Below are 24,099 nucleotides of genomic sequence, written 5' to 3' on the forward strand. Positions count from 1 at the left end.
TCCCAGCTCCTTTTATTGCCATTTTCTATCCTTTACTAGCTAAAAGAGCAAAAAGTCGAGTTATGATCATGTTTTTATAGGTGCCTGAGAGGCTGAACTACATTAAACTACCAGATTTTATAGTTCAAAGCAGACTTGATACTGGGAGTTTTTGTTCATCATAACATATTGCTTTTTCTTCTATAAGCTCTTGGTAAATTTTTTAAACTTAGGAACACCATTAAAAATTTGACTCACCTCAACTTCTACAGGAAATGTGTAGCAGCGTTTCAGGTCAATCAGATTTTCAAAAATAAGCAAGTTCTGTAAATCCAAAAAGTTGTAATAAAAATATCTGAATAGTGGAAATTGTTATTGCTGATGCTACTATAGAGTTAATGCTACTTATAATTCATGGGGAAGCATTTTGGCTTTAAAATATATACATACAGAACTCAAAGAACTACATCTTTAATATTATAAGAAGGTGCAAATTATGATACAATTTTAATTCATATAATCTAACTTGCAATCCTACAATGGCAGCAACAGTGAAAATTTCAGAAGCCTACCTTTTCAGGTTTTTCACTCAACAGAAAACCTTGGTAAAATTTTAATTCGGTGAAGACACAGCAGATAACAGAAATGGCACAGTTGTACGCAGCACAATGGTACAGTCTTCTCCTCTCTAGCAACTGATTCTCACCCGCCATGTTCTCTGTAAACGCATCATAGCACAATCTGCAGAGTAGATCCAGGTGAAAAATCAATTCACCTAACAGGGAAATCATCGCTAGAGCCCAACAATGCCCGACAACAGGATCTCAATTCAGTTTAGCCTTTTCCGAGTGTCAGGTTTGTGCCCAGCACAGTACCAGGTACCAAAAATAAAAGTCAAGCAAGTCACTATATTCACGCACACCTCGAGGGAAGACAGTGCCTAGGGATTTCACCACACTGTGGTATGCACAGCAACAGCAACAAGCACGGTAAGTTAAGACATGGAAACAAGGAAGATGGACAGTAACCCAGGCGAAGGAGCCAACGAAGTTTTAAGAGAAATTATCGGAACCGAATTTTGATTTCTAAGTTATGTGAAGATTATGAGCAGAGAGAAGAGTGTCACTTCCAGCAAGGCATAAGCCACACTGCGCGTTCAGAAGATGAGGTGGGAACTGGCAGTGCCTGGCAGTGAGCCGAAGGTGGAGAGGCGGGCGTTCCCGGAAGAGCTCGCCTGCCATGCTAAGGAGCCCGGAGTGCATTCTGCACAATGCGATCTCCAAACAATGCCCAGGTGGCCAACTACTTTTGAAAACAGTGTTGTCAGAACACAGCCATGCCCCTTCGTTTCCACATTGTTTATGACTGCTTTCCCAGTACACTGCAGTAGTTGCAAGAGACCATATAGCCTGCAAACCTGAAAATAGTTACTATCGAGTGGGACGTTTACAGGAAAAGTTTGCTGGCCCCTGTTACTGAAGATGAGGTTCTTTTGAAGTGTTTCATCAGGTAGGAGGATGAAACAATCAGGTTCACATTGCAGAGGTATTATCAGACTAGCAGCAGCACAGACAAAACTGATAGAGACAAGCCCAGGAGCAGGGAGAATAACGGAGAAGACTACACTGCAGTGGTTCCCCAAAGAACACCAGACGCTACAACGCTAGGTGAAGGAAGGAGGATGAGAAAAGGGCACCAGTCTTGGGAGTGCTGAGGAGATAACCCCCGCCAGATGTGATGACTGACAGGGTGGACATGCAGGCCGGAGAGATGAAGATGAAGGGAAATAAAACAGGACGCCCAAGTCTCTTGTTAGTGCAGATGAATGGATGCCGGGCACATCATTCCCCGAGGAGGTAAAAGAAGGGTGAGGGTAAGAGGACAGTACGGAACAGCTTGCTTGGGAAAGGCAAATGAGGCCTGGCAATGTCTGTGTCAATATTAACGAAGAGGGAACTTCATGAGAAGGCCACTTTTAGAGAAAATGTATTGGACTGCTTTGTATTTTACAGAAAACCTGCTTAAACATGCAATATTCCTTTAATTTCACATGGAGGTCAGGAAAAATATAATACATAAATCCCTTCGTGCTGTAAATCATGCCACTAAAAATATATCAACCTATAAGGGAGGAAAATGGTAGAAAAAAACAATAAAAGAAGTTTTATTCCTTATAAAAGATGAGTATAGGAAAAAACACGTTACCCATAACCTGCTAAATTAAAGTACACCTAAGTAGTTTGTGCACAAGAAAAAAAACAAGAAAACCATAAAAACTCATATTTAAATAAACATTTATTCACATTATATACATGCATAAAATACATGCATCAAAAATATTAACGAATCAAATACAACCCCAAATTAACTAAAAATCTTACTTAATAAGTGTCTTTGTAAGTTCACTTCCTTCTGTAACACATGAGCCATGGAAAACCTGATTAATTTTAGACTCCTTCGAGTGAACATCATCTTTTGGAAGACGAGAATACATCACATCTAGGATCTTGTAACAGCCCATCTTCTTGGTGATTTGAGTATCAAAGGTAGATTCATTTAGCTAAGGAAAAGTAACAAGTAATTGTCTTTGGTCTCATCAAACAAGAAAAATAGTTTTTTAATATATCAAATGCTCAATTTAATACTCAATGCTCTTTACATAGAAAATAATTTTAACAAACATGTTGAATCACTTCAATAGGAGACTGCCAAGGGTCAGAAACATGGGTATATTGATGTGTTACGTTGAATGTGGCAGGAAATAACACATAATATCCAAATAGAGAACTTAGGGCATCAATATAGGACTTTTACACAAAATCTTATCAAAGTCATGATGACAACAGGTGAAACTTCAATATCAAGATTTTCAACTATTTATGGTATTTCCTAAAGGTATCCAAGTCCTAACTCCCAGAACCTATGAGTTCTCATAAGGCAAAAAAAGGACTTTGCAAATGTGATTAAGTTAAGGATCTTGAGATTGGGCGACAATTTTGGATTGGTCATGTGGGCCCTAGATGAAATCATATGTAACCGTATAAGAGGATACATAAAGGGATGAGACAGAAAGGAAAAGGCAATGTGATGACAGAATTAGAGGTCGGAGTGACACAGCCACATACAAGGAATGCCAGCAGCCACCAGAAGCTGGAGGAGACAGGAAGTAGACACTCAGAGCCACAGGGGCAAGCGTGGCCATGACAACACCATAAATTTAGGTCAGTAAAACTAATTTTGGACTTCTGGCCTCCAAAACTGGGAGAGAATAAATCTCTGTTGTTCTAAGCCACCAAGCTTATGGTAATTTATTACTTGAAGATTCAGGAAATAACACACATTTTGGCATTAAGAGTTTAATCTCCTGTAACAAATGCCAAAAATATGAAAGTGACTTTGGAATTGGATGATGGGTAGAGGCTGAAATTTGCCATGCATGACAGAAAAAGCCTAAACTGCCTGCAGAGACTGCTGGTAGAAATACCAGCACTGAAGGCACTGCTGGTGAGGGCTCAGAAGGAAGTGAAAAAGCATGCTAGCAAAACCAAATTGTCTTAGGGAACATCTCAATCATCATAAACACATCTTTGGTATAAATATGGATGTTAAAGTAGCTGCCGGTGAGGTCTCAGAAGGAAATAAAGAACATATTTTTTGACACTGAAGGAAAGGAGATCCTTGTAATTCAGTGGCAGAAAACTTAGCTAAATAGTGTTCTATGGCTGCACATACAGCAGAACTTACAAGCCATGCACTTGAATATTTAACTAAAAATTTCCAAGCAAATTTTTAGAAGGTGCTACCCCCTTTCTTCTTTGCTGCTTAAAATAAAATGTGAGGGGCAAGAGATAAGTTGAGTTAGGAACTGCTGGGCAAAAAGAACCAAAACTTGATTTGAGAAATTCTCAGCTTATCCAGACTGTAAAAGATGCTAACATTAGGAGATTCACTGTTAAAAAAGTGGCTCCAAAGACAACAAGGGTGTAGCTGGACAATCTTGGACTACTGCTAAAGAAATTAAGCATGGGACTCATGGATGCCCTCAATTATTTCATCAGAACCAGGAACAGAGATGGAATTATCCAGCAAAGATCTGTGGAGGACTCTCCTGTTAGTAAACCTCTAAGGCATACATAGGAGAGCTACAGAGTTTTTGAGAATGTCATACCAGAAGAAACACCACCAGCTTGGACTGAAAGGGACAGAGACAAAATGAAATGAAAAAAGGCTGCTATAATCCCTGAATTCTACAGGCAAGAAAAACAAATAATTTGTTTTCTAGTTTCTCAGGTCCACAAATGGAAAGAATTTTGCCCCATGATGGATCACACCCAGAATCCCACCCATACCTGATTCATATGATTTGAGTGATGAAAAAGGACTCTGAGCTGATGATATTCAGATGCAACCTTGGACTTAAAAGTTGACGCTATAATGCATTTAGACTTTGGGGGATGTTGGGATGGGATAAATGTATTTTGCAAGAGGGAACATTTGGTGCAGGTGGACTGTATTCGGCTGAATAATATCCACATACAAATACCCACATTTTAATCACTGAAACCATGAATGTTACCTTATATGACAAAAAAGAACTATACAGATGAAATCAAGTAAAGGATCTTGAGATGGGGAGATCATCCAAGTGGGCCCTCAATACAACACATGCAGAGAGAAATTAGACAGAAAAGGAGGAGGTAATGTGACCACAGAAGGAGGGAGAGGAGTGATGTGGCCACAAGCCACGGAATGCTGGCAGCTGCCAGAAGCTGGAAGAGGCAAAGAACGGATTTTCCCTTAGGGCCTCCGGAGCCTTGCAACACCTTGATTTCAGCCCGAGGAAACTGATTTCTGGCCTGCAGAACTATGAGAGAATAAGTTTTTGTTGTTCTACACCATGGTGGCGGTAATTTGTTATAGCACCCTCAGGAAACTAACGCAGATCCCATGTAACTACAAGTTGTTACCAAACTGTTGAAGTAATGCTCCTTGAGCAACAGAGATCTTCTGACTGAACATATGGAGGTTTTTAAGAACACCAGCCAAGGAGATTTATCAATTCTTACTAATAGTCAATTTAAGGGGCGCCTGGGTGGCTCAGTTGGTTAAGTGTCCAACTTCAGCTTAGGACACGATCTCACGGTTCATAAGTTTGAGCCCCACATCAGGCTCTGTACTGACAGCTCAGAGAACAGAGCCTGCTTCAGATTCTGTGCCTCCCTCTCTTTCTCTCTCCCTCCCCTGCTCACACTCTGTCTTACTCTCAAGAATAATAAATGAAACACTAAAAAAAATTTAATAGTACATTTAATAACAGATGTACAATACCTTTGTAAATCTAGACTTCAACACATCAATGGCATCCACCACAATTTTGCTAAAGAATTCTATCAAGGCATTCGGGCTACAGTGCCACAGCAGAGTGAGAAGGCAGCGATCTACAAATGCTTGGCGAGTGACATTTGAAAGTAGGTCATCCCTCTTGAACATTCTGTACACACTTTCCAAAAGGGCTAATTGTGTGACACATGAACTCCTAAGAAAAAAAGAAAATTATATGAACATCCCTGCTTTGAACAAATATTTTGAGTGCCCACACATAAAACAAGCAAAATAAATACCAATGACTACAAATTAAAAAAATAACTTTAAAGATTATATATATATGTATATATATGTATATATATATATGTGTATATGTACATATATATGTGTATATGTATATATATATACATATACACACCATGAAAAACAAGAAACATCTGTACATAAATCATATTATTATACTCATCCCCAGAAATCTTCATGCCAAATTTAGGCATTAAGAACAGTTTTCATTTACTTTCAAATCTGATGTTGTTTAGAGAACAGCTGAGGCTATGGGAGAGTCTCAGGCCTGAAGATGATCACAATTCCAGAATTTGAATCTCATGGATCATAATTTACAAATTCTAGTCTCTTCCTAGTAACAAACTGCCATTCGTATTTCCTATACAGAGATACATTCATCTGGCCCTTTATGTTCTTATCTGGAATGAAAGATACTTGAATGATCATCTGTAAGATTCTGTCTATAAATCTATAAACTAAGAATACAGTTAGTTTCTTCACCTATAAAAATGTGAGGTTAGGACTAAATGATTATTAAAATCTTTTTCCGGTTCTAAAATCCTGATACTCCGAAGTTAAATAGGAACCAGAGTAAAAATATTAGATGAAGGTAATTCAGTCACAAAACTGTAAGGCTGCAGGACAGATGCTACATGGGCTTCTGTAACATTTATTTGGGCACGGTCTTAGATTTAAATTCTTCTGAAGAGCTTCCTGATACTGAGCACAACAGAGATGCACAGCCCTAAAACTATTACACAGAAAGTTAAAAAGAGGAGCAGGGAAAGAAAAGGAAAAAGAGCAAAAATCTGGTAACAAAAAATGGGCCAGCAGATAGTTTACTTAAAATAAATGCAAATGAGCTCTAAATATATGAGTATATGCTCTATTTCACTCATAATAAGAGAAATATAAACTAAAACAACACTGAGAGATCCCCTCTCACCTATATAATTGGAAAAAAATCCAAGTGTTTGACAATATACTCTGTTGGCAAGACTGTGATGAGACAGACACTCTCATACATTGTTGAGGGAATGTAAATAATCACAGCCTCAAAATAAGGGATGTGGTAAAAGCTAGCAAGATTACAAATGCATTTAATTTTTGAATTATGTATAGGAATCCACTCCAAAGACATACTGGCAAAATACAAAATGACATATACACATGGCTATTCACTGTGACATTATTTTTAACAGCAAAAGACTGAGCCCAAGGGGGCTGCTTCAAAATAGTATGCTATAGTGAATAATTATACAGTTATTTAAATAAAAAAGGATTGAAGAAGATCTCTTGGTACCAACATGTAGTGATCTGTAGAAGACATGAGATGGAAAAAAAGGGAGGTGAAAAGGAATAAGAGAGGGGACAGAGACAGAAATAAGACTCCTGAATATAGTTCGTTATACAGATATGACCTTCAAATCATGTAAATGTTTTACATGTTCAAAAAGAAAATTAAATCAAAAGAAAAAACATAAACATTTCTAAAATCTGATAATTAAAATAAGCATACCTAACTAATTGGTATAACAGCTACGTATTGAAGAAAACTTTACCAAATGATTTTGGAACACAAAACTCACAGAGAGTATATTCTAAGTAAATTATAATTAAAATGAAAATTTTAAATTGCACACACACACACACAAAAGTCTTGCTGGAATTTTGACAGCGTTCACATTAAATTTATATATCAACTTAACAGAATTGCCATGTTAACAAATGTTGAATCTTCAAATTCATGAACATGGGATGTCTCTCCATTTATTTAAATCTTTATTTTTTTATTTCCTTCAGCAGTGGACTATAATTTTTAGTGCACAGGTCTTGCGCTTTTGTTAAATTTATTACTAAATTTATTACTTTGTTTTTATGATGCTATTAAGAAAACAATTATATTCCTAGTTATAGTTTTGAAATGTTCTCAGCTCATATACAGAAAAGTTGATTTTTGAACATTGATCCGGTATCCTACAAACTTCCTATAATTGCTTATTAGTTCTGAAAGCTTTTTGTAGATCTTAGGATTCTCTCCCTCATGCCATCTGTGAATAAGGACAGTTTTGCTTCTTTCTTTCCAATCTAGTTGCCTTTTATTTCTTTCTCTTTCCTGACTGCACTGGCCAGAACCTCCAGTACTGTGTTGAACTGAAAAGAGTACACATCCTTGCCTTGTTCTCAGACTTAGGGGGAAAGCATTCAGTCTTTTACTATTAAATATTCTGTTGGCTGTTGGTTTTTCATAGATGACCTTTTGTCCTTTTCATCATGAATGGATGTTGGGCTTTGTCACAAATTTATCTGCATCCACTAAAATGGGAATGTGATTTCTGTCCTTTATTCTTTTAATATACTATATACTATTCATTGATTCTCAGATGTTAAATTAGTTTTGCATTCCTAGGACAAATCCCAATTAGCAACAGTGTGTAATATTTATATGTTGTTGAATGTGTTTTGTTTTGTTTTTTTAAATTTTTGAAAGACAGAATCTGATGGGGACAGGGTAGAGAGAGAGAGGGAGACACAGAATCCGAAGCAGGCTCCAGGCTCTGAGCTGTCAGCACAGAGCCCAACATGGGGCTCGAACTCACAAACAGTGAGATCATGACCTGAGCCTAAGTCAGATGCTTAACCGACTGTGCCACCCAGGTGGTTCCCTTGGCTGGATGTGTTTTTCTAATACATTTTTGAAAATTTGTGTGTCTATATTCACAAAGGATTCTGGTCTATAGGTTTCTTGCAATGTTTCTTTCTGGCTTTATCTGTGTGATACTAGCCTCATAGGATAAGGTGAGAAGGATTCCTTTCTTCTGTATTTTCTGAGGAGTTTATCAAGTGTTGATATTTTTTCTTTAAATATTTGATGAAAATTCACCAGTGAAGCTATCTGGGTCTGGGCTTTCCCTTGTGAGATTTTATTCTTTTCTTTTTGTGAGAAGATTTTAATTCTATTTATTTACTTACTAAAGGTTATACTCAGATTTTCTATTTCTTCTTGAGTCACTTTGGTATTTTGTGACTTTTTAGGAATTTGTCCATTTTAGTTAAGTTGAATTTGTTAGCATAATGTTATTCATATTTCCCTATAATCTTTTTAACTTCTGAGAGGTCAGTGGTAACACTCCCTCTTTCCTTCCTAATTTTCATGAACTGTACCTTCTTTGTTACTCCTAGTTTGTCTAGCTAACAGTTCTTCATTTACCTTTTCAAAGAACAAATTTCAGTTTCACTGATTTTTCTCCACCATTTTTCTAATTTCAATTTCATTAATTTTCACTCTAATCTTTATTATTTCTTCCTTCTGCTTCTCTTCAGTTTAGTTTTCTTTTTCTTGATTTTAAGGTACAGGTTTATATTACTGATTTAGGATATTTCTTATTTTCTCTTTTTTTAATTATTAAATATAATTTATTATCAAATTGGTTTCCATACAACACCCAGTGCTCATCCCAACAAGTGCCCTCCTCCCTACCCATCACCCACTTTCTCCTCTCCCCCACCCCCCCGTCAATCCTCAGTTTGTTCTCAGTATTTAAGAGTCTCTTATGGTTTGCCTCCTTCCCTCTCTGTAACTTTTTCTTATTTTCTAATACAGGTATTAAAAAATACAAATTCCTCTCTAGGCACTGTTTTAGTTCTATCTCATACATTTGGATATGCTTTATTCGTATTTCATTCAGATCAAATTCTGATTTGATCAAATATCAGATCAAATATCTGATTTCACTCGTAATTTCTTCTCTGACCCAAGGGCTACTTACAAATGTATTAATTAGTTGGTTATTTAGAAGTGTTTTCTTCCATTATTAACATATAAATAACTTCATTATGGATGGAGAACATATTTTTTAAGATTTCATTCCTTTTAAATTTATTACGACTTGTTTTATGGCTTCCATATGTGCTCAAAAGAATGTGTATTCTCCCATTGTATAGAATGTTCTATAGTTGGTTAATTATGGTTTTTTTAAATGTCAATAAAAAGGAATGAATTATTGATTCACGCTACATCATGAACCTCAAAAACTTGCTAGAAAAAAAAAAGCCAGACATAAGAGATCACATATTCTATGATTCTATTTATATGAAATGTCCAGAAAAGGCAAAGTTATAAAGACTGAAAGTAGATTAGTGATTGCCTGGGGCTGGGAATGGGAATGTGAGTTAATATAGGATGTTATCAAGAGGATGAAATTATTCTATAGTGATGGCTGTACCACTCAGTAAAGTTAACTAAAAATCACTGAATTCTATACTTAAAATAGGTGAATTTTATGATATGTAAAATACAACTCAGTAAGATAAAATATCATGGATGTTTACAAATCAATATAAATAATGTTGATAAAAAAACAAAACAAAACAAAACAGGGCACCTGGGTGGTTCAGTCAGTTAAGGGTCCGACCTCATTTCAGGACATGATCTTGCGGTTCATGAGTTCAAGCCCTGCATCGGGCTCTGTGCTGACAGCTCAGAGCCTGGAGCCTGCTTCAGATTCTGTGTCTCCCTCTCTCTCTCTCTCTGCCCCTCCCCTGTTCACACTATCTCTGTCTCTCAGAAATAAACAAACAAACAGTAAAAAAAAAATTTTTTAAAAAAAGACTCACTGGCCACAATTAGAAGTAGCCACAGCGTCAAGCCCTAACTTTAAAAATTAATTAAAAAATTAATGATCAAATTTGTTCCCTTTTGTCCACTGTGATTTCCTACAACACTAAAACTATATTTGGGTAACCAAATAGTCCCAGTAATAAAGGCAAGTTCATTACAACATAATTCTAGCTCTTAAATTTAGAAGGAATAAAAGGATTTTTTAAATGACCATTTGCAACTCCTGATAAAATAAATGATTTGGGGCAACTATCATAAATGGATGCTAGAACCTCAGGAAAAGCCCACGCCAAACATAACTGATTAATCTTAGCATCGTTAAAATTAAGACCACTTCACACCATGTGCCAAATGCCATGAACACGAAATACAGAGCATCCACTATTAAGTAATCTTGCCAAAACTTGAACCTGAATCTAACTAAGCTTTTAGACCTAACTTTCCACTTACAGGAAACTGGGGTTAGAGGAACGAGTTAAATGAAAAGAACAGACAAAAATCAGGTAAATCGAGGATGTAACTAACCGTGTAGGCCAAGTGTCCAGGTTTCTTTAACAACAACAAAAAAATAAGAGGGTAGGGGACTGTTCTAGATGAAGACAGACTGAGATACAACAGTGAAATGCCATGTAAAAAGATAATCCAACAGTCTAGAGCATTTAAGACAACTGGAGAAATCTGAAAACAGAATTACTGATAATTTTTCTCCGTTGATAACAGTACTATATAGCAACCCAAGAATAATAGTATAATTTTAAATATACATGCAGAAGTTATTAGAGGTGAAATGACATCAGGGATCTGCTTTGTTACAATAACTACAGCACAAGAGAAAAGAGGCTAAAACAGGGGTGATGAGGCCGGAAAATGCTGGAGTGTGTTTGATTTGGATGCTCAGTTACAGTCTTACCCTTTAGCTTTGTGCTTAAAATTCTCACAATAAGTTCTTTTTTCCTCCAAGAAAAACAAAATAAAATTTAGTTGTAAGAGTTGACTGCAATTGCCACTCAACCTTTTTTTGGAACAGAGAAGATAATTTCCCAAAGAAATAAAATGTATATGGTTCCTGGGGTCCCAGACTAGAATACTATGACTTACTTTCCAGCAATCTTTTTGAAAGTAGATTGAAATAATTCTTCCATAACATGTTGCTGTTCCCGACAAAGAATTTCTGTCATTAACTGCAACAATATAGGACTTTGAGATAATTCCAATGCATCTAGGAACTAGAAGAAACAACAATAATAATAATTTCCTTGGGTTTTTATTTTTGTTTTGAACAGTTCTAACAAAATTAAAACAGGCTTTCACAGAGAATTAACAAATGCTAATACTTCCACCATTTCTGCAGCTATAACGAATACCTGGCACATAATAAATGTTTGCTAAATATTTGAGTTTTGATCCTTTTAAGGTTTTGTAGATATGTTTCCCTCTTCGAGCAGTCAGGATCTTCTAAAGATCTGAACCCAGATTCTGAAACTCCACGATGATGTGCCTTCACTGAGGACTTTGTCTTCACCATTCCAGGTACTCTGGGGCTTTTTCAGTTTGGAGACCTGTGTCTTTTCCACATGACCTTCATCGCACAGGAAGCTGTTCTAGCTACTCACCCAATGTTCTCATCTCTACTCTCCCATCTTCCATCTTGACATCCGTTTGTTCTACTTTCTGGGAAATGTCCTCAATTTTATCTTCTGTTTTGCAAAGTTTTTTTTTTTTAATTTTGCTTTTATATATTTAATTTCCAAGAGCACTTACTTGTTCTACTTCATGGACACAATACCTTCTCTCCTCTCTGAAGTTACTCTTACAGTTCCTTTTATATGTTCTCATCTCCCATCTCCCTTTGTTGACTCAGTTCCCTCTCAGTTCCTTCTTCCTGTTGGTTTACATCTTTTTAGGCTGGAAGTTTTCTTCAAATGTTTAGTGACTGCACTTATATTTATATTAGAGCATTTACATTAAGAGAAAGTAATATGGATGCAATAATCATTAGGTAACAGACTGCTTGGGAACAGGATACTTAGATGGTATCACTACATCAATGATCTGCTAATTGCAGAAATGCACCATTCAAGAGAGATGAGGCAGTCACCACTTTAACCAGGCCTCCAGATTTGAGGCCACTACCAGTGGGACAATGACAGTATTTGCCTCCTGATACGCTACTGTTGCCAAAAAGATTAGCCTGAATCTCATGACCACGGATTAAGCCTAACTTCTAGTTCAGAGGAAATACAGGGGATAGTGGACAAGTTAAAGAACATCTCATGGAAATAATCAAACAGGGGACAACATCCAAGAGAAGTATTCAAGAGAAGATCTGGAAGTTTCCTCCAAAAACACAATGTCATGGAAAAATAAAAGGGATGGGGTGAACTAGTTCTAGATTAAAAGATATTAGAGACATGACAATTTGATGCAATCATTAATTAGGTACTGGTTTGAAAAAAAACAGCTAAACATGGGAACATTTAAAGAAATGTGAATATGCACTACATAACACATAGTGTCAGAGGAGGGCTAATTTTCTTAGGTATAAAAACATTATTGTGCCTTATTATTATTATTCTTAGAACATGTATGCTGAGGTATTTAGGGGTGAAGTATCTTGATATCTGAAACTAACCTGCAAATATTTCAGTAACTAACATACCACATGCATACATATACAGATAAAGCAAGTATGACAAAATGACAAAAGATGGTTATACAGATGCTTGACTGTTCTTTCCATTTTTCTGTATGTTTGGGGAAAATTATATAAAACAGACCCATCTGGGTGGATGGATGGTGTTTGTAAAATAGCCTTTCCATGTAGCTACTTTGCTTCCATACAGGATGGTGATGGGTCCCACAGATAAGAAATCCAAGAAAGACAGAGTCAAGAGAAAAGTATTAAGCCTTTTGTGACTAGCCTTGGAAGTCACATAGCAACACTTCCACTGCATTTTTGTTTGTTTTGTTCTAAGTGAGTCTTCAAGGCCAACCCATATCCACAGGGGGAAAATTAGACTTTGTCTCTCAATGGAAGAGTCACACCGTAAAAAGAACATGTGGGACAAAATATATTGGTACAGTCATCTTTGGAAAATATAATCTGCCACACCTATACCCTACGTTTATCTCTACCTTAGCATTAGTGTATTTGAATCATCTGTTTCTTTCAGTTTCTTCCTTGTTTTACTCTAAGATAATATCTTCATCATTTTTGAGTATTCAGACATTAGCCCAGGGCTCAATCCATCACAAGTATGGCAGACCACTATCCACCCTCCAATGGTCATTCTCTTAATTTTTTATGGGTTGAATCCAAGTTCCAGTCAAGTACCCATATCATCTGCTTTTCAAAAGTATGCGATATACCACCTTGCTCTTATGAAAGACCTATATTAGAACCTATTTTCACTAACTGAAGAAATCCAGAGGATTTTTGCTTTTATGAAAAAAAAAAAAGCAAAAATAGCATTCTGCATTTGTTTTGCAGTAAGCTGTTATACAGGCAGCATATACCCTGAGTAACGAGAGCAGCACCACCAAGCTCTTTCCCCAAGAACTATGCTAGCATCTCAGTCAGCATCAAACTGCCATAGCTGTGAAGTAACTGTGTCTGTAAGCATCTGTGCTTTATTTCAATTTATTCTACACAAGATGTGTCCTTTGGTATGAGAAGCACCTAAGAGACGATATTTTTGGGGTCTAGGAATGCTCAAAAAATTTCCATATAAGTTAATGGCAAATGCTTCTTTGCTTTATGCCATTCAGGCTTATAAAAAGGTTTCACAGAAATGCTCTACTTTTGGATAGCAAGGGAAACCTGTATCTAGTTGCTGAAAAAAACAACAATCTAGTACTATACAGGAGAAACAAATAATCCACCACCTTGTTTAAGCCACTGATATTTTAGAGACCTTCAGCTGTACATTAAATAATATAGGTGATAATCACTAACTAATTAAATTTTCAAATAATCACTACTTAATTAAATTTTAGAAATTGAACCATATTGGTAATATTCCATTTCTTAGCTCTTTGGCATTATTTTTCTAAAAGTATATATTATGCATAAAATACTTCACAATATTTTTCTGCATAAAATATTTCAAATTAAAATGGGAGGAGGATGAATTCTGAAAGATTTGGATATGCACCTGCTTCCACAGCTACCCAGCTTTCAAAATGAACTGAACTGAATTCTTACAGTTAGAATACTTCTCTGACTCAGAATATTTCACTTTTCATCAAGAAATGTAACAGAAAAGCATTGTTTTAATTTTACTTAGTACTACTAAACACTAACCTTTTTCATGCAATCTACATAATTATTGTAACGCAGAGTTCCCGGGGGAAATTCTTCAGACTTCATGGGGAAATTAGAAACAATAAGCTTTTCCAGAACATGCTTAAGGTCCTCAAGACTGCTTCCAGTAAGATTGGTAAAGAATGGAAGAAGAATTACAGCTTGACCCTGTGGGAGCAACGCAGACATATGAAACTGCACCAGTTGGTGCTTACGAATCCTACAGAATAAATAAAATTACTGCTTTCTAAAGGTTTTGCAAATAAAGCACTGTGTGGATTCAATGAATGACTTCAGAATACCTTCTAGATTACATTGAAGACCAACCTGAAGGCGATGCTGTATCTCAGCTTCTACTCTAGAGGCCAGTGGGCCAACTCAGGCCAATGTTAATTTAATTAATGTGTAATTAAACAGGATACTGTATATGACTCTGTGTGTGATTTTTCCTTCTACAAATATAGACTCTAGTAGAGATAAACTGGAAAAGTTTGGTGTGGAAAGTACATCCCGAACACCTATGAGGTAATTTATAAGTATTCCTTCACAGGACTAATTCAGAACTTCATAATAAAAGTAAAAGAAACTAGAAGAAACTAGATGCTGTTTTCTATCTCCCTTGTGTGGAAAGTAAGTTCTCAGACTCTCATATTGAGAAATGAGAAATCTGATTAATCATGAAACAGAAAATTCCAAAGAAACATCTTCATGACCTAGTAAAAAGATGGCTTTCATTAAGGCCACATTTTATTAGAGCATAAAATCTAATTATTATAGGACTTCAAAATTATAATATTAAGTTTTTGACCCTAAAAATTACAAGATATATTTATTAATAGAAAAATAATTGAGTAATAGTTTAAATTCTGTCATTTGCTAATACAGCAATTCTCAAAAAAGCCAATTTAAATCATACATATGCAAAGATAAATGTTAATTTTTCTAAGTATGGTAAGCTCATTGTGATTATATTTATCTTTTAGAGACATATAAAAGTATGCACAGATCAGATAAAATGGTACCAGGGGTTTCCTTCAAGGATGGGAGTGACTGCATAGTTGAAGAGAGATGGCCATAAACAGACAGCTATTGAGGCTGAATGACCGGTATGTAGGGGTTATTCTCTGCTTTTGAGTATGTTTGAAATTTGCCATAATAAAAAACAGAAAATATCACAGATATGCAAAAATATAAAATGGGAAAATAATGGAGAATGTAATCTAAAAGAAAAATCTTTTTCACCACTTACCTTTAAATGTAAACCCAACTTTGAATCACCAAGTAGACTAGCATATGTTGTAAAAACTTCAGGGAATGCACTGTGATTTGTATTAAAAGATGAATCAATCTAAAGGAGGGTAAATAAAAACATGATACATTTCTATATTATGCCTCTAATCTCTTTTAACACGTTTTCCAAGTTTTTTAACTTCAGAAATAACCTATAAATTTGTTCTTGGGCTTCAATAATATTTTAACAATTCTTATCCTGAAATATTTTGAATCTATCTGGCAAGATGACATATGCAAAAACACTGAAAAGATAACGTATAAGATAAAGTATCAGAAAGGGAAAAAGTATAAAATGTAATCAGCAACTATCCAATAAAAATACTTTTTATTTATCAAACCAATGAGCTCTTAAGAAACCTCCATCAAATTTTTAAAGATACAACTTAGAGATTCCAAAACAACTGAACTGCATTTTTAATAGGTTTCTCAAGATACCTGCAAAATTTTTGCCAGTAAGGTCAGCACTGCCGTTTTACTTTCAGGAGCAGAATCTTTGGCCCACCACGAGTCCCACTTCTTCCAGTTATGCAGAATTGTACTCGCAAGTTTCAGTCCTTGGTGTCTCTGGCTGGCTCGATCCCTGAAGCTCTGATCTAACATACCATTCAAAATGGCGCTCACCTGAAACAAGCGCATGGTGCTTGAAGAAAAATCCTCAACATCAAGACTGGCAGGTATAGAACAAAATTTACTTTCAGTTCAAAGCTATTCTTGGGAAATAAAGATACTATTTCTATAACAGCTGTTTATTTCACAACTCCTCAGATTTGAGAAGAGCAACTTAGCATGTAAATTTTCCCACAAAAGCATCAGGTGGTCTCCTTTATGAAATCATGCTCATCCTGTCTCTTGTTTTCTTAGCTGGGGGCATTCTCGATGAGAGGAAGAATTAGCGCTCTTCTGTTGCATATGCACATGCACGGAAGCATACACAACAGGCTTGCACGCACACATTTCCTGTCCCACCACCTTTCCAATAGTGACATCCTAATTTTGGTTAGATTACTATTCAATATTCTTATCATTACGACAATGTAAACATTTTGCACAACATTTTGATCTCCGTGAAGTTAATATTTCCCTGCTTTCTTTTCTGTTTTCAATGTGCCTATCATTATTTGTCATCAAATTCTCCCAAATTAATGAAACCTCCTCAAGACACCTACACACAACAAGAAGTCTATCAGCTCCATCTCAGTGGCAGCACAGCTCCCACTCTGGAATGTCTAAGGTCACTGTTCTTTGGGTGTCACCTCAGCATCCTCCAAGAGACTGGTCCCCTTCTCTGTGTTTGAGCCAACTTCCCAGATCCAACATCCTCCTCTTTCTTGACTGACTGATGAGAGTAAAGGGGAGAGAAGATTCCTTTGAGATCTGGCACATCTGAAACATCTGCATTCAACTCTCACATATGACTGATGGTTTGGCCAGATTCCAGGCCAGAACTCCAGGTTGGAATCTTCTTCGCTGAGTTGTGAAAGAACTTTGGCTTACAGTCTTCCAGTGTCCTCTTTGCAGTTGGAAAGACAAACGGCATCTGATCTCTTGATCCCTTTAAATGCAATCAGGTTGTCTCCTGCAGAAACTTTTTAGAATCTTTTCTCGTGGTGAACCCCTGGGTTCTGAATTTTCAAGAAATTTACTCCATGTAGAGCTGCTTTCATACACTGTGCTGGATATTCAATGGCCCTTTCCCATCTGGAGACTCAAGGCCTTCAATTTGGGCACATTCTCCTGAGCTGTGTTATGCATAAAGGCCTTTCCTTGGGCCTGTCTTCCCTCTGGGGTGGAGGTCCTGGTGTTACACCTTATCAATGGATCCCAACATTCTCTCTACTATTTTCTGTTTTGCCTTTTTACTTTATTCTCTCTGAGAGTTCCTAAATTTTATCTTCCAAACCCATTTCATTTTTAATTTCTGATGCCTATGCTTAATTCCCAAAAGTTTTTTTTGTATGGTGTTCTTTTCAGTACCAATTCTTATTTTGTCAATGCACTGTCTCCTTTCATCTTTCTGAGGTTCTTTTCTCTTTACATTTCTATCTCACTGAATAGTCTCTGTGTCAAGTGGCTTTTTAGTTGCCTCTCCCTTTTAAAATCCATTTCCTCAAAGGCTGGTGCTCCTTGGCTGTCGACACATATTGAGGAACTGACTACAGGTACTGTGCAGTGGGCAGGGTTCACTGGCAGTAAAGATCTCTGTAGGTTGATCTGGCTGGGCAATCTTTATTTTCTCTTAGGCTTGTCAAAATATTCTGATACCCTGCCTGAAGGTATATACCTAATTGACCATATTCTGGGAGCTAAACTGGGGGGAAAGAGCTAATAGCCTCAAAATTCAGACTTCAAGGAGGTTTTCACTCAACTTCCTTGTTTCAAGAAGGTATTCCTACACCAAAGATATACAAAGCATCATAAAAGACCACTATGAACAATCACCAACAAATGGGACAACCTAGAAGAAATGGATACCCTAGAAACATACAACTTTCCAGGATTGAATCATGGGAAGATAATCTGAACAAACCAATTAATAGTAAGGAGGTAGGATTAATAATCAAAAACCTCCCAACAAACAAATGTCTAGAGCAGAATGGCTTTACTGGTATATTCTACCAAACATTTAAGGAGGAACTAACACCAATCCTTTTCGAACTCTTCTAAAAAAGCTAGAAGATAAGACAACACTTCCATACTTATTCTTTGAGGCCAGCATGACCCTGGTACCAAAACCAGATAAGGAAACTACGAGAAAAGAAAATTACAGGAGAGTATCCCTGATGAACATAGATGTAAAATTCCTTAACAAAATATCAGCAAATCAAATTCAACGATACTTTAAAAGGATCATATACCATGATCAAGCGGGGTTTATTTCAGGGATGCCAGAATGTTCAACATCCACAAATCAATTGGTGTGATAAGCTACATTAACAAAATAAAGAATGAAAAGCATATACTCATCTTAATAGATGCAGAAAAAACATTTGATAAAATTCAACAACTACTCATGATTAAAACTCAACAAATTGGGGGCACCTGGGTGGCTCAGTCAGTTAAGAGTCTGATTTCAGCTCAGGTCATGATCTCATGGCTTGTGAGTTCAAGCCCTGTGTTGGGGTCTATGCTGACGGCTCAGAGCCTGGAGCCTGCTTCAGATTCTGTGTCTCCCCCTCTCTCTGTCCCTCCCCAGCTCATGTGCGCACGCTCTCTCTCTCTCTCTCAAAAATAAATAAAAACACTAAAAAATTTTTAAAAAAAACTCAACAATTGGGTACGGAGAGAACATGCTTCAACATAATAAAGACCATATATGACAAATGTACAGCTGACATCATAGTCAATAGTGAAAAACTGAAGAGCTTTTTCCCTACAATCAGGAACAAGAAAAGATGTCTACTCTCACTTTTATTCACCACAGTACTGGAAGTCCTACCCACAGCTATCAGACAAGAAAATGGAATAAAAGGCATCAAAAACAGAAAGGAAGTAGTAATACTATGTCTATTTGCAGATGGCATGATACTATATATAGGAAACCCTAAAGACTCCACCAAAAAACCTGTTAAAACTACTCAACAAATTCAGTAGAGTTACAGGATACAAAACCAATATACAAAAATCTGCTGCGTTTCTATACACTAATAACCAACTCTCAGAAAGTGAAATTTAGAAAACAATCCCATTTACAATTGCATCACAAAGAATAAAATACCTTGGGGTGCCTGGGTGGCTCAGTCCGTTAAGAGTCTGACTCTTGATTTCAGCTCACGTCACGATCTCATGGTTTGCAAGATCAAGCCCCGTGTTGGGCTCTGCACTGACAATGCAAAGCCTGCTTGGGATTCTCTCTCCCCCTCTCTGTCTTCCCCTCTCCCACCTGCAGATGCACACATGTGCTCTGTCTCTCAAAAATGAATATATAAGCATTTACTAAAACAATGAAATACTTAGGAATAAATTAAAAAAAATTTTTTTTTCAACGTTTATTTATTTTTGGGACAGAGAGAGACAGAGCATGAATGGGCGAGGGGCAGAGAGAGAGGGAGACACAGAATCGGAAACAGGCTCCAGGCTCTGAGCCATCAGCCCAGAGCCCGACACGGGGTTCGAACTCACGGACCGCGAGATCGTGACCTGGCTGAAGTCGGATGCTTAACCGACTGTGCCACCCAGGCGCCCGGAATAAATTTAACCAAGGAGGTTGAAAACCTATACGATGAAAACTAGAACACATTGATTAAAAAAAACTGAAGATACAAATAAATGGAAGGATATTCATGCTCATGGAATAAAATAATATTGATAAAATGTTGATGCCATTCAAAGCAATCTACAGACTCGGGGCGCCTGGGTGGCACAGTCGGTTATGCGTCCGACTTCAGCTCAGGTCACGATCTCGCGGTCCGTGAGTTCGAGCCCCGCGTCGGGCTCTGGGCTGATGGCTCGGAGCCTGGAGCCTGCTTCCGGTTCTGTGTCTCCTTCTCTCTCTGCCCCTCCCCCCTTCATGCTCTGTCTCCCTCTGTCTCAAAAATAAATAAATGTTAAAAAAAAAAAAAATTTTTCAAAGCAATCTACAGACTCAATACAATCCCTATCAAAATTCCAATGGCATTTTTCACAAAAATAAAACAATCCTAACATTTGTATGGAAGCACAAAAGACCCTGAATAACCAAAGCAATCTTGAGAAAGAACAACAATGCTGGAGGCACTATGCTGTAATCAAAACAGTATAGTATTGGCATAAAAACATAGGTCAATGGAACAGAATAGAGAGGCCAGGAACCAACATGTGCAAGGAGCCACACGATGATGACGGACAAAGGAGCTAAGAAGATACAATGGAAAAAGGATACTCTCTTCAATAAATGGTGATGGGAAAACTAAACAGCAACATGTAAAAGAATGAAACTTGCCACACACTTTACACCATACATAAAAATCAAGACAAAATGTGTTAAAGACGTGAACTTAAGATATGAAGCCATAAAATTCCTGGAAGAAAATTTAGGGCATAAGCTATTTGACTTTGGTCTTGGCAATGATTTTTTTTGGATCTGACATGAAAAGCAAAGGCAACAATAGCAAAAATAAACAAGTGGAACTACATTCAAACTATAAAGCTTCTGCACACAAAAGAAATCATCAACAAAATGAAAAGGCAAGCTATAAAATGGGAGGAAATATCTGTAAATCATGCATCTGATAAGGGTTAATATTCAAAATACATGAAGGATTCCTACAACTAAACAGCAAAAAATTAAACAATCTGATTTAAAAATGGGCAGAGGAACTGAATTAGACATTTCTCCAAACAAGACAGATAGTCAAAAGGTATATGAAAAGGTGCTCAGCATCAAAATCACCAGGAAAATGTAAATGAAATATCATCTCATCCCTGTAAGAACACCTAGCATCAAAAAGACAAAAGTGTTGGCGAGGATATGAAGAAAAACTCTTGCGCACTGTTGTTGGGAATGCAAACTGGTGCAGCTGCTATGGAATACAGTGTGACAGTCCTTCCAAAAATTAAAAATAGAAGTATGATTTGATCCAGCAATTCTACTTCTGGGTATACATCTGAAGAAAAGGAAACCACAACCTAGAAAACATATCTGCACCCCCATGTTCAGTGCAGCATTATGTACAATAGCCAAAGACATGGACACAATCTAAGTGTCCATCAACAGATGAATAAAGAAGATGTGGCATATACATACACAATGGAATATTATTCAGCCACTAAAAAAAAGAAAATTCTGCCAATTGTCACAACATGGGATGGACCCTGATGACATTACGCTAAGTGAAATAGGTCCTACAGAGAAAGATAAAAAAAAAATTAAAAAAAAAAAAGATTAAAAAAAAAGAAAAAAAAGATATCACTTATACGTGGAATCTACAAAATAGAACTCAAAGATACACAGAACAGACTGGTGCTTTTCAGAAAAGAAGATTAATAAATTTAATTATAATAAATTAAATACTTCTGTAGAGAACAAACACTCCAAGTAAGATTGAAAGATTAATGGCCAGTAGGAAAAAGGACTTTTGCGAAAAGGTATACTATCCTTCATATACAAAAACCCCTTAAAAACTAATAAGAAGGTTCACCCCAACAGAAAAATGAGCAAAATACAAAACATCAGCACACACCAGAAACATTTTGGTTGTTCAAAAATACTAGTGGGAGGGGCACCTGGGTGGCTCAGTCAGTTAAGCATCCAACTTTGGCTCAAGTCATGATATTGTGGTTCATGAGTTCAAGCCCCACATTGGGCTCTCCACTGCCAGCAAGGAGCCTGCTTCGGATCCTCTGTCTCCCTCTCCCTCTGCCCCTCCCTGTTTGTCCTTTCTCTCTCTTTCAAAAATAAGTGAATGTTAAAAAAAAAAAATACTAGTGGGAGACAAAGGTCAGAAGAGTTCGAGAACTGAAATTAAACTTGAGAGATTAAAATACAAAACAGAGTTTTCACTTGTGGAATAATAAAATGTTTTTCGTATGGTGCCAAGTATCTCAAACTTTACCTCATTACTCTAATACTGGTGTTACATACAGAACATGACTCTACTCTTAATTACAGGTCTTTCCCTAATAAACAACAAAAAAGACATCCTCCACTCAGCTCTGCCTAGGGTGCCCCAGCACAGAGATACCTATCCCTTGTAGAAATCTGGCTGCCCTGAGTGTCCTCAAGTGGGGAAGGATCAATCCCCTGAGGACAAGGCAAGGCCAAGTAACCTGGCAGGGGGGCAGGGGACAGCTACATTTCACACAGTCCTCCCCTCTTTGGCCTCTCCTTCACATCCTGCTCTTGGTACTCTGGAGGCCTGGGACTCTATTGCCAGACCCAAGAAAGCCTAGGCTCTACAGCACAGATCAGCTGTCTGTCTCCCCACTGCTATGTCATACTGCAGCTTTCTTGGATCCCAAAGTCTGTTACGACTTGCCCTTTTGCTAGAAATAGCTTCCAAAGTGTTGTCTCTCTTCTCTTTTCTCCTTTAATCTGTGTCTTTTAAGACTGTGTTTAAAAAAAAAAAAAAAAAAAACACCACAAACCCATTTCTGTCACTTTAGAGGGAGCTGAGGAGGAAGTGGAGATAAATGTGTATGGCTTTTATCCATCACCTTCACCAGAAGCCTCAATAGCTTCAGAGATCAAAATGTTCTACTTATTAAAAGTTCATTTCTAACTTTAAAAAACATAAATACCTAGTACAATCTGACACAAAGTACTCTCCTACAATAGACAAACACTGTTTGGAATAAAAGCTTAATTCAATAGGAAATTATGTACTCTCCCTTAAAATGGCCATTCCCAATAGTTCCCAGTTCCTGACTGTCTACAGAGTGGGTTAAATTTAAAAATTTTACAAGTTTAACAAACCAAAGTCAACATATACTAAACACTGAGCTCCAAGGTTCAATGTGAGGGAGCCTAGTGGGCTACAGTAGGATCGCACAGGAAATTATGGCTCTCTGTACCAACCTGTGAAAGGACCATAACTATAGAAAGGAGACTGAATGTACAGGACCAACTGGCGGCTGGTGCAAACACAAAGGCGGGCTCAGGCCTCATGACGGGCTTAGGAGCTCCAATGCCATTTCTTCACAAAAGTCAACATCCTACATAGCTATGCCTTGTAATATTAGGCCTAGAAATTCTGGGGGAATGAGAGATTAGAAACAATAATCCACGTTTCAACATCCATTTAACATTATTAACTGTTCATAAAAGCTGTGTTTTCTTCCCTTTGATTTTGTTTTCAAACACTGGCAAAAGTTTTAAACCTTCCAGGAAGAGATCCTGTTTTGTTCTAATGACATTTTTCAAGAACATGGCAATCTTTTTATAAGCATTATATAAGAAAATATACTTCATTTAAATAAAAATTCCACAAAGAACTCACAAGTGCAGGTAGTGTGCTACAGGAGCAAGTCTTTAACACCACAAGGGTCTCTGGACCAATGTGTGGAGTTTGATGGTAATTCTTGCTACAAGAAAAAACAGTAAAAATAATAAAGATAAAAAATAAAAATTTCATTACCATTTTGGGATTATCCACAGACGATTTCAGGAGTTCTAATACTGCAAGATCTAGATTTTTCAACAATTCAGTGTTGACTGTCTCTGAGAACAAGCTATAAAAATACTCCCCGTGACAGAAGCTGGCCATGTTTCTCTGGAACGCTCCTGAGGGTGGCAGAGACAACACTGCTGTATCCAGGAGAAGATTCACAAGGTGCTCACACTGTGAAGAAGCAAGGAAAGGTACGATGATAAGAGTAT

The 24,099-nt window shown here is 37.0% G+C and overlaps 1 protein-coding gene across 4 annotated transcripts in view; it reads right to left on the reverse strand.

The window, feature by feature from the left end:
* PRKDC (protein kinase, DNA-activated, catalytic subunit) overlaps window positions 1-24,099 on the reverse strand; it is a 210,775-nt gene that overhangs the window by 110,760 nt on the left and 75,916 nt on the right. For all 4 annotated transcript variants that reach the window (XM_045050127.1, XM_011291282.4, XM_045050129.1 and 1 more), the window contains 9 exons: window positions 23,858-24,061; window positions 16,242-16,427; window positions 15,763-15,861; window positions 14,514-14,681; window positions 11,309-11,436; window positions 5,308-5,515; window positions 2,361-2,539; window positions 552-720; window positions 238-303 (listed from right to left, as the gene is read on the reverse strand). In XM_045050127.1, the coding sequence (XP_044906062.1) occupies window positions 238-303; window positions 552-720; window positions 2,361-2,539; window positions 5,308-5,515; window positions 11,309-11,436; window positions 14,514-14,681; window positions 15,763-15,861; window positions 16,242-16,427; window positions 23,858-24,061 (1,407 nt within the window). The remainder of the gene's footprint in view (window positions 1-237; window positions 304-551; window positions 721-2,360; window positions 2,540-5,307; window positions 5,516-11,308; window positions 11,437-14,513; window positions 14,682-15,762; window positions 15,862-16,241; window positions 16,428-23,857; window positions 24,062-24,099) is intronic.

The sequence above is a fragment of the Felis catus genome, chromosome F2, assembly GCF_018350175.1.
Source record: "Felis catus isolate Fca126 chromosome F2, F.catus_Fca126_mat1.0, whole genome shotgun sequence".
Taxonomy (NCBI): Eukaryota; Metazoa; Chordata; class Mammalia; order Carnivora; family Felidae; genus Felis; species Felis catus.